Source organism: Fringilla coelebs, assembly GCF_963513975.1.
Source record: "Fringilla coelebs genome assembly, chromosome: 14".
Lineage (NCBI taxonomy): Eukaryota > Metazoa > Chordata > Aves > Passeriformes > Fringillidae > Fringilla > Fringilla coelebs.
Window position 1 is genome coordinate 2,077,827 of NC_140040.1, and position 16,446 is coordinate 2,094,272.

At 48.1% G+C, this 16,446-nt stretch overlaps 1 protein-coding gene across 2 annotated transcripts in view; it reads left to right on the plus strand.

Moving 5' to 3' along the window:
- Positions 1-4,148: 4,148 nt before the first annotated feature.
- ZCCHC14 (zinc finger CCHC-type containing 14) overlaps positions 4,149-16,446 on the plus strand; it is a 48,235-nt gene continuing 35,937 nt past the window's right edge. For both annotated transcript variants that reach the window (XM_084215402.1, XM_084215403.1), the window contains exon 1: positions 4,149-5,024. In XM_084215402.1, the coding sequence (XP_084071528.1) occupies positions 4,461-5,024 (564 nt within the window). In that variant the 5' untranslated portion in view covers positions 4,149-4,460. The remainder of the gene's footprint in view (positions 5,025-16,446) is intronic.

Consider the following 16,446-nt stretch of genomic DNA (forward strand, 5'->3'; position numbering starts at 1 on the left):
CGCCGGAGCCATCGGCAGAGGGCAGTGACACTCGCAGGCACAGCTCAGCCCTGGCAGCCTTCAATCCATCCGCTGTCACAGCAAGGACACCTTCCCCACCCCGCCCAAACCCAACCAAACCCGGCTCATCCTTGAAAATCAGACTCCAAGGATGCTGCAGACCCGACAGCTGGCCGCTCTTTGGTTTGGGTTGGTTTTTCCCCCCTCTCTTCCCAAAGCCCACGTGATATTTTTCTCTGCGCTTCAAAGCTGGGGTTTGTTTGTTTTTTCAAGCCCGAGAGCTCCAATTCCAGCATCTGCGTGGAAGCCGACAGGAAATAACCCGTGGGCTCAGAAGTAGTTGAGAGAACATGCAAGGGCAATATTTATCTTCCCCTTCCGTGGGTCGGAGCGCAGACACGCAAGGCTGCTGCTCCTGCCACTCACGCATCCCGGCTGGAAAGGACAGGGAGGAGCCGCGGGATCACAGGATTTCGGGGCGGGCTGGGAGAGCTGCCAGGGCAGAAGGGCCATGAGGAGGGAGGTTTGGAACAAAACAGCCAGGATGGGATGAGGGGAGAGGCAGGGGATGGCCAGCACCGGGAAATTTGGGAGGTGCGATAGGGCAAGGAGTGTCTCCAAAGGAGCCGGCAGCTGCAGGGAAAGGCACAGAGATCCCACTTTGAACAGCCAGCTGCTCTGCCAGGCTTTATGTCCATCCCTGTACAGAGTGGGCTTTCAGAATGGATCATCCTGGGAAGGCAATTCAGTCCCTAAAAGAGGGAAAGCTGTTTTGGCACTGGAGGAAAGGCTGCCCATCCCAGCTGACTCACACCCCACACAGCAGTGGGTCCATCTCTGGCTCTGAGAGTCATCTGGGTAGAAGGTTTGGGATTTCCAGGCTGGATTTCTGGAAGAAGTGCTAAGATTTAAGCCACATTTAGGAGGTTTAAAATGTCAAACCTGTCATTAAATGGGCAGAGGATTTTGCAAGTGTTGAACAGCCTCCAAAAGTCTCCTAAATGTGATGGGAGAAAGCTCTGAAGGTCCCTGTGGAGGAGTTCTGTGGGCTGGCAGCACTGGGCACTTGATGGATCTGGGTAACTCAACTGGTCTTTTATCCAGCAGCTTCCCAAATAAATCTCTTCCTTTTCCAGGGTAGAGATTCTCATTCCCATTGTCTCTGTGGATGGACACAGAAGTGAATAATCTCCTTTCACACTGGACTCAGTCACCTGCCTCACACTGAATTATTTCAGTTAATTTTCATAGGCTTTTGGCCATTCTGTGTTGCATGGAGTCAAACTCACAGGAAGGAATTATCTGTGATAATTAGGATATGATAAATCAATCCTGTGATGAAGGATTTGGCTACAATGGCTCTGAGGTGCTGCTTGGAGGGAAAGAAGTACTTAAGCCAAGCTCCTTGGTTTAACAGGATTGAGGAAATCCAAACAGGAGAATTCAGATCTTAAAACAGCAGGGAAAACTGAGGTGTTGAAGGGCTGTACCCTCTCTCAGTCCTCAGCTGACTGCAACATCCAACAACAGCCTCTGCAGGCTCTGAAAACACAAAAAGAGAAAAATTAGTTATTGCTTACTGATTACTCCAGCAAGGAACTTCCCCAGCTGTGCCAAGCATGTACAACGAGAAGTGTCAGGGAGAAGAGGCAGGAAATGGGATGATCTGGGGGTGAAATGAGGAGCCAGTTTGGTGTCCTGTGCTGGCAGGAGGAGCAGGGCAGCGCAGGCACCCCAGAACGACCTTCACTCCCAACCCACTGCCTGCACAGGTGGTAACTCGAGCTCTTACTCAGTTGATTTATCTCCCTGAAAGCAGTTCCTGGCTCTGCCCCTGGACAGCCAGGAATTCTTGGTGACAGAATTATGTCACGCCCCTTTTGGTTTCCCCAGGCTTCACCCAAAGCCACTTCTTATCAGAGAAAAGGCTCCCAGTTCATCTGTTACATTTCAGGTTAAGCTTTGTTTTGCTGTCTGGCATCAAAGACAAACATTTTATGTCTGTAAACCACAGAATCACTCTTTTGCAACAAAATTCTCATTCAAACATTTATTTAGACTCGGTCTTAGACGTGGTTCCCAAGCAGAAAGTTTCAACACCTTGCTACAGAAGCCGGACTTTGAGCACAGCGTGGTGCTTTCAGGATGGATTAGTGGGTAAAGGACGTGCTTTCAGGATGGATAAAAACATCAATATTAGCAGAAAGGCCACCAAAGACCTCATCATGCCCATGCCAACGGCCTGCCCCGGGCTAGAGCTCAAGGCAGACCTTTCCTAAGGAGTGAGAGCACTTCCTCTGTTTTCCACACATCCCTTCCTCCCACGGACAATGCCGGGCATGGCAGGAAAGGGAAGCACATATGGTTTGCACTCCATGAGGGATCTCTGCAAGGAAAGGACACAGAGAGGCTCTGGGGCTGTCAAGGACCCTCTCACAGCAGGAGCCTGCAACAGAAGCAGGGCTGTGTCTCTTTACAATATATGACATTATGCAGCCCCAGCCAGCGTTCTCTGCCTGCTGGCTCCTGCATTTCGCTGGGGCTCCAATAAACGTGGTCGATGGCCCACGATATTCCACAGGGAAATAAAAAAGGATAAACTACCAGCGTTTGGAATGTTTGTGGTGCAGCAGTTCGTCTTAGCAAGGTGCATAATGAGATTTCCAATAAACCATCACCCAGAGGAACCAGACTTTCTCTCGTCTGCGATACCAGCACAAGTGGTCACACATCTCACGTGAGAGCCCACATTTGGGCATCTGCACATCCCACAAAGATCAACTCCAGACAAAATGCAATTTTGCCTTCAAAAGCACCAATGTTGGGTCTTTTGTTTATCTGTGGTGCAGCAATGTTGCACTGGTGAAAATAAAACCCACGGTCCATCTTCCAAGATTACCATCACATAAAAACCAAGCATGGATTCACTCGCTGCCTGCCTGGGGCTGCATTTAAAAATGTTATTCCTGGCTTGTCCCAGTTAAAGATCTTCACCCCTGTCATTTATCCAGCTGATGCGCAGTCTGGCTATGGGCTACCACAGCCAAACAGCCGAGTCCCATGGAAAAACACCACGAAAAACAGAAATTGTGTCCTCCCAATGCCATCCGTGCAAACCTGCAGCCGCAACCCTGCTAGAAAATGTGCATTGCTACGTCGCTGTCAGCCAGAATCACAGTTTAGAATGGAGACTGGGAACGTGGGGGGCGAAAAAAACATCTTTTTGAGAGGTCTTTGGTGTCTCTTTTGTTTCCACACTGTATTTAAAGACAATCTGGAGTCAGGTGCCAAACTGGCTGCGGGTTGGGCTGGTGGCGGCTCAGGCGAGCGCCGCTGCCAAAAGCTTTATGGGGGTTTTGGCATCACCAGGCAGCGGCAGCTCGGGCCGCATCCCCGGGGCTCTTTGTCAGCCCAAAAACAACGCCCGAGGAGGGAGAGCATCGCAGCCATTCCCGCTTCCTCTCCACGGGCTCCTCGTGGCTGGAATGAGGCGCTTTGGCTGAAAAGGCAGGGACACTGCCCACATTGTGAGCAGTAAACAGCACGGGCAGCACACGGGGTCGGGGGACAGGCTCAAAATGCACCGGCCATGAAGGACAGAATGAAGGAAGGTGCAAACACACGATTTGGGCTGTCGGGCTGCACCCCAAGGCTCCTCTCCAGCCTGCGGGGAGGACAGGAGCCCAAACCCGGCAGCTCTGCGGGCTCAGCGGGAGCAGGGCGAGGCACAGCTGTGCCCGGAGCGGGGTCAGCGGCCCTCAGAGCCCCCCCGGGGCAGCGGCGGCCGCAGCCGCGGCCCCTCCGCCCTCGCGGGCGGCCACACACAAAAGGCGCTTCTCCCCGCCCCTCTCCTATTTAATGACTCCTCGACCAATCAGCGCCAGGGGCGGGACTAAACTGGGAGGATTGACAAGCCCCCGAGACCCCGCTCCGGAGAGCGCGGAAGGGGGCGGGGAGGAGCGGCCGCAGCCAATCGCCACGGGAGAGCTGGCGGCTCGGCCAATCAGCGGCGCGGGGGGCGTGTCCCGCCGCGGGGTCAGGCCGGGAGCGAAGGCGCCCGTCGCTCCCTGTTCCTCCCGCTCCGCTCGCGGCCGAGCCTCCTCACCGCGGGATCCCTCCGCCTGCGCGCAGCGGCCGGCGGGGTGTGCGCGCCGCTCCGTGCCCCTCCGCCCGGGAGGGATTATTTCCCGCGGTCGCGGCGGCGGGGCGGCCCCGGCGGGGCCGGGGGATGGAGGCACCGGGCGCCCGCCGGAGGGACGGAGGAGCCGCCCCGTGAGGGAGGAACGGGAGCGCAGCGGCCTCCTCGGGGCCGCCGGCGGGCGGGGACCCCGCGGCCAGGCCGCGCCTCAGCGCTCGGGCCTGCGCCGCCCTCAGCGGGGCCCGGCCCGGCCCTGCCCGCCCGGGGCTGCCCCAGGCCGGGTGTGCGAGCCCCGGCCGGGGCGTGCTCGGCGCGGGGCACCATGGTGGAGAAGCGGTGCCCGCGGCTGCAGCGGGACGGCGTGTACCGCTGGTTCTCCGAGCTGCCCTCCCCGCAGCGCGTGGAGTTCCTGTGCGGCCTCCTGGACCTGTGCATCCCCCTGGAGCTGCGCTTCCTGGGCGCCTGCCTGGAGGACCTGGCCCGCAAGGATTATCACTCCCTGCGCGACTCCGAGATCAAGGCCAACAACCCCGCCGACCTGGGCAGCCTCACCAACCTGACGGACGAGGTGGTGCGCAGCAAACTCCTGGTGTCCCTCGCCCTGCTCGGCTCTGCCCACCGGGAGGCCGCCGGGGTCCTGTTCCGCACCCTCACCCACATCGACTCGGTCATCAACAACTACGGGTTGCAGCTCAACGAGGGCCGCACGGGGGATGAGTTCCTGTTGCTCTTCACCATGGCATCCAACCACCCGGCGTTCAGCTTCCACCAGAAGCAGGTGCTGAGGCAAGAGCTCACCCAGATCCAGAGTCTCATGGCCAGCACCAGCAAGAATCCCAGCACCTCTGCCCTCAACACCATGGCAACCTATCCTGGCTGCCATAAGGTGGGTATCCTGGCTTTTGCGCGCTGGAATGGCACCGGGCTCTGTCTTCGGCTCTCATTTTAAACCGTGCTTTAGCACAGTGGTAAATGGCAGCTACAGAGGCAGGCATTTGGTTGATGGTGGGGATGGTCAGCTGAGGGCACGGGGAGAGGATGGATGGAGTTTTTACGAGCTTGTGACATTTAAATGAGAAGGGGTTGACGAGCAGATCACCAGCAGCAGTATAAGCCCTCCCTGATTGCTTCTCAGAGCATCTGCTGGGGGAACAGTCCTGCCAGCTGCATGGAAAACCGCTGATTTAGGAAGGGGAATAAAAGCATCTCGAGATAAAAGCATCTGTTCGAAAGTTCCCCCTGGAAAAAGTTGGAAAGGAGGAATAGTTGTCCAGTGTCCAAAGCATCTTGGTGAGACTGGGTTTTGTTTAGAAGAATGTGATGGCAAACGTTTGGAGTTGCTGGTGTTAAGCTCAAAGAAATGTTGTCGTTTTCTGTCACTCTGCATCCCTCGGGTATTGATCCTGGTGTCGGGGTTCACCGTCATTAACTTGCTGTTCTTTCATTCAGTTAGGCCAGACAGGAACGTTTTAAGATATGCTGTAAGTCATTAGATATGTGACTGCTTAATTGCTCTCAGCCCGCTACAAATTAGGGAGTCAAAGTGTCTGTGCCTGATTTTAACCCGCTTGAAAGTTCAACCTAAGCCCCAGCTTAGAGGGTGCTTGTGAGAAGTTAACATGCTGCAGCCTTTGAGGGTGAGTGGATGATGTGTTACCCTGCTCTTGGGAAAGGTGGGGAATATCTAAAAGCTGTGAAAACCCCTGGATTGGAATAATACCCTAAATAAAGCTGTTTCTCTGGGCTCAGTAGAGATTTCACTAAGTTGAGTGTTGAATTCCAGACTGAGACAGAAATCTGTGCACAGTCTTCCCCTGAATACAAATTCCCTTCCCATTTCATGTTTCTTTAAACACCTCTGCTTTGTAAAATTGAGATGTGTTCAGCTTCATATTTTTCTTACTCTTCCCTTCCTATCTTGTTCCTAATCTCCTGTAGTAAGGGGGAAGGACCAAGGCATGGGAGAGCCTCTTCATTCAGATGAGACCTCCATGTGGATAAAATATAGCTGGAAAGAATGTTTCACAGAGGATGTAGAAGGATATAATTCAAACCAGAAAAAAGCTTCTTTTCAGATACTTCACCACTTGCTGCTTCCCTTATTCAAATGATGCAGCGACCCTGGGTTGGAAAGGAAACACTGTAAATCATATCCAAGTTCCCCCAAAATAAGACAAGCAAGAAAAAAAGATAAAATCAGGCAGGCAGGAAGGGTTTTGAGAGTCTTCTTTCTGAGCTGCAGGATTTATGGAGCTGAGGAACTCCAGCACTATTTATGTCAATCTAAGATGGACGGAGAATCCATCCTGCCATTTTTCCTGCCAGGAATAAGGCAGCCAGGATCATTTGATTTTCCTTTTCTTCTGAGCTCACTGAAGGGTTGTCTCTTTGAAAAGCACATTTTTATAGATTCTGTGTTGAAGAATCTTGGTTGCTAAGTACAGAGTAGTGAGAGAGAACACAAAGGTGACTTTGCCTTCACAGTCTCTGAATGTGCATTTTGTTTGAAGTGATGCAGATTTCCTTAAGATTACTTTTTTTTTGTTGATGTTCTGAACTGGGTAATTCTGTTACTTTCAGAGTAAGCATTTGGCTTAAACCAGGAGTTGGATGAAGCAAGTGGAAAAAACAATCTCTCTCTGCATTCAGCCCTGTTTAAATATGCACAAATAAATTCCAGCACCGAGTCCTTGAGGTGTTACCAAGTGATGTTGTGACAATCCTTGTGCTGTAACATCACCTAGAAAAAAAAACAATGTGGCTGTGGAGAGAAAGTGAGTGCCCTGGGCTGCTGCTCTTCCTCCTTGGGGTTGGAGAATTCCCTCCCTGGTGCCAGCACTTTCTCCTGGCTCCTGTTGCTTTACTCCAGGGTTAGCCGCGCTGAGCTGGTGCTGGAAGCTGGGTGTTAAATGGGGGAATTCTGCTTCTCTCTGAGCTCATCCTTAAGGAGCTGGAGAACCACACCTCACCATGTGAGGTCCTGAAAAACTTCAGGAAGCTGGGATGGTGTGGATGTGAGGTGGGTTGCAAACAGGGAGCTGGTTGTGAACTGACTGAGTTATCCTCGGCTTCCCCCTTGGGAGAGTGGGAATAGGGTGTAACTCTTGTGTAACTGTACCTGCCCTGCTGCTACAATTTCTGATTTATGGTTAACTTGTTTAGTCAGGGAGATGCAACAGAAATCTGAGCAGTGCTCTTTGTTCTCCTTGCAGAAACCAATGGGAATGTGCTGCTTCTGCCTAGCCAGCCCTATTAAAATATGCCCCAACCTGATATTAGCTATAACTTTTTCCAGAGGATTGGACCTTGCATTCCATTTTCATATCCTCTTTCACATTTAACAGTGAAATATCTCAAAATCAAATTGTGTTTAACCGCGAAGAGACTGAACAGTTGATACAAATTTACTGTAAATATTTCATGATTCCTCAGGTAGCTTTGGGGTAGGTGAACACAGCTGAAGGTGGTCAGTGATGCAAACTGCTTTTTTTGCCTTTTCCTTTTACTGCCTGCAGTTGTTGACTATGAGGAGGCTTAAAACAGCTGCCCATGTCTTTCTTTTGCTTTTTCTTGTCTTATCTGAACCTTAACTTTGCAGGAAAAGGTGGCTGTGGCTGGCTTTAAGTAGGTCAGTAATTATTAGATTGATGGTTTCTACCTGATGGTGTAAAATGAACATTTTATGAACAGGAGGGAAAATGCTGCCCTCTCTACATTGCCTTGGACTCTGTGAGGATGGAATCATGGAATATCCTGAGTTGGAAGGGACCCACAGAGATCATTGAGTCCAGCTCCTGCTGCTGCCCAGGACATCCCAGCAATCCCTCCTGGCTCTGCACAGCTCCTGCCAGGAGGGGACAGGTCCCAGGAACAGGGACAGGAGCAGAGGGAATGGCCTCAGGCTGGGCCAGGGCAGGCTCAGGTCAGACAGCAGCAGGAATTTCCCCATGGAAAGGGGGGTCAGGGATGGGAACTGCCCAGGGAGGGTTGGAGTGCCCATCCATGGACATGTCCAAGGCAGGACTGGAGGTGCCACTCAGTGCTCTGGGCTGGGGACAAGGTGGTGATGGGGCACAGGTTGGACTTGATCACCTTGGAGGTCTTTTCCAAGCTCAGTGATTCTGTGATTCTCTGCTGGAATGGATGGCAGATGGAAACACAAATCTGAACTTGAGTTCTGTGATCTACATGGATGCTGAACATCTTACTATGAATCTCTGCCTGGACTTTCCCTCTCAAGAACTCTACTGCCAGTAGCTCTAAGGACAGAACTTCAGAGCCAGGGAGGTTATTCATGAATCTGTCACTCTGTTTCCTGGAGTTGTTTCATCTCCTCATTGAGATCGTGCTGTAAAACCAGGGAAATAAGAGAATGCTTTGGGTGCTCAGCACCCGCTCTGCTGTGACAAGAGCTCTTCAGTGCAGCCAGGGTGATGAGCTGTACGTTTAGATCAGATGTTAGGAAGGAATTCTTGGCTCTGAGGGTGGGCAGGCCCTGGCACAGGTGCCCAGAGAAGCTGTGGCTGCCCCTGGATCCCTGGCAGTGTCCAAGGACAGGCTGGACAGGGCTGGGAGCAACCGTGTCAGGGGCTGCAGTGAGATAAGCTTTAAGGTCCTTTTCCACCCTAACCACTCCATGATTTTGTGATGATGATTCTGATCTGGTTGTGGGCTCAGCTGCAGAGCCAGAGTCAGAAATAATCACCCTGAGTGCAGTTTGTTTGCAGCTGAAGAGAAATAAGGGGCAGTGACCCCATAGTTATGTGGTTGTTTTGGGCTGGTATCTTGTGAATGGGAAGGAGGGTTCTTGCCCAGTCAGCTTCCAAATACTGCACCAATGGCTATTTCAAGTTTATAGCATAAGGGACTATTTTTCACTCATGCTAATTCCATAGGCTCCTCTAAAACTTCCAAAGAACTCAAGGCTGTGTATTGGGAGCTATGGAGTTGCTCTGAGGGATCCATTTCAAACACTTTCACCTGTCTGCACTGTTTGCCTCAGGAGCATGAATGGACATAACTCCATTGAGAAATATTCTGATATTTTTATTTCACCAATGGAGTGATGAGTTATAAAAAACCATCACTTGCTGGGTTGAAACTGAGTTGTCAAGCCCTCACAGAGACAGCAGTTCACCTATTAAGTGATCTGTGTCAGCTGCCTTTATGGCTTTTTTTTTACCTTTGTAGGGATAGAATAAATCATGACAAACTTAATTTTTAGCCTCTTTGAGGGTATTTCATGGATTCAGCAGATGACCATGTTGAGAGCAGTTCCTGGCTGCGATTAGAGGTGTTTACTCACTGGTATCAGGAGTTGCTGTCTCAGAATGATCTCACTTTCCAAACCACATGAATCCAACCTCAGGAGCTGTAGGGACAGGTCTTGTAGCTTCCAGCTGGTGACATTGCCAAGCCCTGCAATGTCTTTTGCATATCCTTTGAGAATTTTTGGGTACTCCAGGCAACATGGATTGCACACACCTCTAGATATTCTACTTTAGAAGTGTGAGGCTTCCCCTTCTGGCTCTTTTCTTACTCATGTTTTCATTTGAAATGTAATAAAATGGTTCAGTCTCAAATCTGCAATATTTTCAGAAATGAGCTTTACATATAAAGGAGTCCTTGGACAACAATGGTCTTGGGCAGTAACAATAATAATTAGCACCAAAAAAATTCACTTTGCCTAATCGTATGATACATGATGAATTAGAGTTTAGGAACCTAAAGGAGTTTGCTTGGGAGATGCACTGTGCACCCAAACATCAGGAACAGAGCAGCCAAAAAAATGTGTGTTGAGCTAATAATGATGATGTTTTTTCCATGAACTGTTTTCCCATTTATTTTTGCACAGGCTGAATGAAGTTTTTGTTTTAAGTGTGCATTCCACTTCACTTTTTAAATTTACTCTTTTTTTTTCTACGAATTACATCAGAACTGTTAGTTGTCAGGGAGGAAACACTGAAGTGAGGTAAAGATTCCTGTTGGAAGGTGTTGGATGTTTTGGACTGTACCAGATCCAAACTGTTTTAATGGAATCAGTGCATGAGCTGGAGGAGATCCTGCAGCAGATCCGGAGTGGAGAAGCAGAGCCAGCAGAAGTTAACCACACCTCACAGGCATTCCAGGGGCTGACTTCAAAGGTGCTGAACAGCAGCCTTGTTTGGAAGTGTTTAACCATTTGGTTTAGTGGGTTTGTAAATGTTTGAGTTGCTATAATGGAGGCGCTGTCACCTTCAGTGACAGTGGGTACAGCCCTGCCTCTTCCTGGCAGGGCAGAGCTCAGCTTCTTCTGTCATCTTTCATATTCAAATACTCCACTCTCCATTTACTTGCTCTGGAGTGCCTTTTATCCCTAAGAAAAGCAAATATAGTCCCAAGAACATAGATAAGATTTCTCAGAGCCCACAGAATTTTATTATAGAAATGCTGGATCTAATTTGTCTGTGGAAACAAGAACCATTGTCATTCTTCCACTCGAATTTGACTTCAGTCTTGGAGCCAGTTGAATTGAAGCTGTTTCTTCCTGAGGTTTGAAATGGGTATTAACTCAAGCAAAAGGATGTTGATATGGGTCAGATCTGTGTTGCTTTGCATGGGGTTTGTAATGAGCAAACTTCTAAATTCCTCGCTCTTGCCTCACGCTGAACCAGAATTTTTCCATTGATTCCATTGGGATAATTATCCAATAATCAGCATTGGGAGGGATAAACCTTTTAACAGGTGTTCAGGCTATAAAGAGTTTCAGGGGTTTTGTGAATAGCTGAAGTGATCCAGAAATAATCAGATCAGTTACTTAAGAGCAAGGTCTTAATTTTAATTACAGACCTGCCAAGTCCTGATGATAAATAGTGAAAGTGAACACTTTTCATGTGTATTATGAATTCTTCTCCAATGCTGCATTCTTTTATCACCATGAGTGGAAGAAAGAAGGACATTGAGAGGCTGGAGGGTATCCACGGAGGGGAATGGAACTAGGAAGGGGCTGGAGCCCCAGGAGAGGCTGAGGGAGCTGGGAATGGGGCTCAGCCTGGAGAAGAGGAGGCTCAGGGGGGCCCCTCTGGCTCTGCACAACTCCCTGACAGAGGGGGACAGGCTCTGCTCCCAGGGAACAGGGACAGGAGGAGAGGGAACAGCCTCAAGCTGCTCTTGGGGAGGTTTAGGCTGGATATTAGGAAACATTTCTTCATTGAAAAGGTGTTCAGGCATTGGAGTGGGCTGCCCAGGGAAGTGGTGGAATCACCATCCAAGGAAGTGCTCAAAAAAATGTGTGAATGTGGCTTTGGGGGATAGGGTTTGGTGGTGATCATGGTTAGACTTGGTGTCTCAGAGATCCTTCCCAACCTTAATGCCTCTGCTTCCATGATTCTGTGGAGTTTTATTACACTCAAGCTGTTACTTAAGTGAATATTGGGGTGGGGAAGGAGGGCGAACTGGAATTCAGTGGATTTGTGACCTGTCAGATGATTTCTTTGTTAGTTGTTGCAAGAGAGACAGGGGTGGTTGGCTTTTGGTGGCATCAGGTGAAGAAACAGGATCAGGTTTGTGCATCAGTGCTGGGGTGTAGAGCAGCAGGGTCTGTTCCAAGGTCTGCTGAGAAGCAGGGATTTGTTTTGATTTTGAGGTGGTTTGAATGATTGATTTGTAAAATTCAGATTTGATGAGTCCAGTACCTCTATGGTAGATTTATGTTCCTATTATTAACAGTGTTCACCATTCTTAAGCAAAGGGCTTTTAGTGGAAATTAGTCTATAAAATCCAGCCCAGCCTTATTTTGGTCCATCTGTTCTCCTGAATTCATGAGGAGCCTCGGAGCAGGTGTGTGATTGTCCTGTGGTGTTTAAGTACCACACGCCTCATTTCATTCCAGAGAGTCTCCCAGGACAAAACCATCTGATCAATTACCCATTATCCCATTTCCCTGGGAATTGCCTCTTCACCCTTTGTGTTCCTCCTCTAGGAGAAAAGGTGGATTTTGTAGCTGCTGAAACATGGAGGCACCTGGCTCTTACAGCTTATTTGGACTGTTGGAACCACTTGAATTTTAACACAAACCAAACACTTCCAGCTGCATCCACGTTCCAGTCCAACAAAGCAACTAAATATGTGCAAATTCAAGTGGTGAGCGCTTTACTGGGTATGTGGACAGTGGGGGGTGTTTGTGAGCACTTCTTAAACATCCTCATGGAAGAGCCTGAATCTTCCAAAGGAGAAGGTTGGAATTTTCTTCTGGTAGGAGAGCAGTCAGGTGTTTGGATATGTGAGTAAATGCAGGGCTGCTGCCTGAGGCAGTGGTTTCACAAGACTGCCTTGTTACTACCAAGAGGAAGGCGCTGGCTCAGTCCTACCCCTCCTGGGCTTGTCTCAGTGCATTTGGAATTCCACATCCCTGCATTGGTTACCCTCATCTCCCACTTGGATTTAGCCTGATGAACAATCATGTGGTGTCAGCCTGACAGCTGAGTGTCAGCAATGCATTTTTATTCAGATTACTTAAAACCCTGAGTTTGTCCCTTTGGTGGTAATCAGCCTGAGCTTGCAGGGGCTGTGTCCTTGCCATCAAACTTCTGGAGCATTGCTGCCAGTAGGATTCCACCATGTTAAAGACCTTGGTGTTAACCTCAAATAAGCTGCTGTTAATACTCCGTAATATGAACCTGGCAGGACAGGAGTTGAGTGGTTTTTACCCCCTGGAGTCACTGTTCCAATTCCTGGACTTACTCATACATGTTACCTACTCCTGGAGGACAGTTTATGGCTATAAACTCTTTTTGTAAAGGAGAGTTCAAAAGCCAATATGGACAGAAGCATTTCTCTGTGGGACTCTCAATTTATTATTGGCCATTGTTGAGAACATGGGAAAATTTTGCTGTGTGATCAGTGGGGGAATGTGTTTGTGTGGCTTGGAGCTCCAGGACCTCACTTAAGTCATTCATTACTCTTATATATTGTTTGCTTTTCCTGTGTAATACATGACCAAATTTCTTACCTGACCAGGTATAGAAATTCATATTTTGTTCCCTCAGATCCTGTATCATTGTTCCATGTGTCCATGGTGCTTTGGGTAGTGGCTCTGTTAAAGTTGTTTGTTTTTTTTTTTAGTATTTTTGGCTCCACTTCAAACTAAGTCAGCAAATACTTTGCTATTAAACCATGTATTTTCTGTGCTCTGTTTATTTTTCAAAGGAACAGATAATTGCTGTTTTGGTAAAACTCTGACCACATTAAGTTTGACTCCTATCAGTCTTGTTATTCTTATGAAAGACTTTGCTGTGTTCAGTGTTAGCAAAGCTAACAGTGACCCAGCTTCCCAGATTTCCCATTTTCCGTAGTGACTCCCACTGCCTGGGACAGAGCCACTTCAGGCAGCAGTGCCTGAAAGAGCAGCACCACTTGTGGGAAGCACCTGGGTTTATTTTCCTGTCTACTTTTTAATGGATTGAGAGCTTAGGAGAGCTTCTAGAACTGCTTTTGCTGTCCCAAGATGATCTGAACCTGTTAGGAGCTCTCTTGTGCTGGGAAGGAAATCACAGAATTAACTAGGCTGGAAAAGGCCTTGGAGATCACCCAGGCCAACCTATCACTGCACTCTGGGGGAAAAAAGGTTGGGTTTAGATGATGACAGGTGAAAATGGGAAAAATGTGATAATGGCAAAATTCTAGCAAGGAATTCTGTTCCCTTGGCACGTTTGTCATCAACCCCTGGGTCAAAGCAATTGTTTCTTTTCCTGGTAAGTCCTGGGGGTGAAGGACTCCAGAGCAGCTTTTAGTGATCCTTCTGAATAATCTGTGTTGGGAAGGATCCACTTTTCAGTGGCTGATACCAATTTTGTTTCTGTCATCATTGCAATGGAGAGTGAGGCAGAGAAGAATTCACTCTGAGCCTCAGTCACTAAGCAGTGATCAGTTTTCTTTGTTATTTTCAATTCTGCCTTTAACTTGAAATGCAGGAGACAGCAGGGTTTGCATCTGGCAAATCAGAAGTCCATCTGTGAGCCAGATGCTTTGCTGTGGAGGGAGCAGATCAAAGGGTCCCAGGATCATCAAGGTTAGGAGAGACCTTAAAGCTCATCCCATTCCAGCCCTGGGCAGGAGCACCTTCCTCTAGACCAGCATGCTCCAGTCAAAGATGCAACATTAGAGTGGAGTAAAAATAGTTTTAAGGATCTTGTCTGCACCCACTTTCAGCTTTTAGAGGTGTTGAAGGAGCTTTCAGGCCACTGTGGTATGGAAGGAATTCCTGAAAATGCAGTGAAGCTATGGAGAGGTGCATCAGAGGGTTTTCCTTCTCTCTGGAAATGCTGTGCTGGGGTAAAGTCAGGCAGAATGTTTAACTCTGGGCTTGCTGCTAGTTTTGATTGCTCTTTATGGACTGTTTCTGCTGATGTTCTCAAGTAATTTCTGTAGAAAAATCCAGTCTTTTATTCAAAGGTCTAATGCTGTTTTTTCTTAGACCTTGAATGATTCATGGGGTTTTTTCCTGCATTTATAAAATGTCACTCCTGTGGTTTGTTATGATGTATGGCCTGAACATTCCTGGTTCCTGTGATGCCAGCTTATCCATCTTCACCGTGGCCTGTTAGTGCCTCAGAAAACAAGCCTTGAACAGTTCTGGAGCTGCAGATGTTTATTCCTAAATGGCATCTTGGCTTTCTCAGAGATGTTACAGTTCCTAAAAGGTCCAAAGCAATTTGCTCCCTGCTTCTCCAAACCCTTATCTCCCTGGAATGCCTCGTTCTTTATTCCAAATCCAGTTTCTCCTGAGTAGCTGTTTGTGCTGAGCCTAAACCGGGGATTTCAGGAGTGTTCAGATATGGAGAACTCTCCCTCCTGAATTTACTTGCCGTTCAATTTCTGCAGCTGAATTTGGACAGGTTCTTCCTGTAAAGCTTTTCCCAGTGTTTCTCCTAACCTTCCCAGGACAATATCTCCTGCAGCTCTGAGCTGATGGGTTATTGTTCCTCTGTTTGGCTTGGCCTCAAGTTGAAGGAAAAAAAAAAAAAAAGAGAAAAAAAAATGCTGTTACTATTTTGGAACTTTGATTTGCAAACCACTTTTCATTATTTCACTTTCCCTAAACAAATCCAAACCATTGCAGTATCGTGATGTTTAAGTCAGTGGAAAAAATGATTTCAAAATTTGGAATGGAAGCTTTAAGCAGTGGGATTCAGTGGTTCTAACACCATTCAGCTCCCTAACAAAGTGCTCCATTTGGAACTAATCAGAGCTTTGTGATTTTTCTAGGCCAATTTGGAACTGCTTTGATGTGCGACGGGATCAGATAGTATGAGCTCAGGCAGACAAGACATATGGGCTAAATTAATCCTTAGCAAGTCTAGGAAAATTAAATCTTTATGGAAAAAAAATGGAGGTTATGTATAAACAAAATGCAAATTATAAGCTGCACGCGATGCTCGTTGTAAGGAGAGTGGAGAGGAGGGAATACAAGATAAGAGGCAATAAATTGTAACAAACTGCTTGTTCAGAGGTTTTCTGGAGCTGTGTGGCTGCTCTTACCCAGCTTCAATCATTCTGAGTGTTTATATTTCTGATTATTCCGAATATTTGGAACCTGGTTGTCCAGGATAACGCAGCCCTGCTGGAGCTCCTTTCCCAGCCTGCTCCTCTGGGCTGTCCCTTTGCCAGGAGGATGGTGCTCAGCCCTCTGGAACTTCCTCCCAGCAGCCCTGGGCTGGAGGGAGAGTTTAATGAGCTCCAGGAGAGAGGCTGTGTGAGATAAGCTCAGCTAAAGACTGACTTTGGCAAAAGAAATTTAAACTCTTCCCCACCCTCCTGCCAAGCTGGGAGTTTAATGGTTGGTCTAAGGGAAAGCGTGGTGTTGAGTTTTGTTATGGGTGGGAAGCTGTGCTGAAGAAATAGTGTATAATTAGATAAATATAACACTTTTGCATTTATATATATAAAATAAACTTTATTTTTTTGTCAAGAAGTGCTGAAAAGGAAAGCATTCCCTGTAACCCTCTTTTTTCCTGACACTCATCTGCCATCCTGGATTGATTTCTTTACACATAGAAGCTTTTTTATGGATGTCAAGTATACAGAGCCTTTCACTTGTTCTACTGCCTTAAAATGTGTATAAATCTATAAATGTCAGTCTTAAAATGGAGCTTACAATAGGTAATTGTATGGAGTGGGGCTGTGCTATTTCTGACTTGCATTGTGTGTGCTGACTGACTGCAACATGGAACAGGAGGGTGTGCAAAGTATTGTTTTCTGCAGAAATTGTCCCAGTTCAGGGCACTGTGTCAAGTTAGCAGGGTCTGAGGGAGCCTTTTCCCTTACAGGGA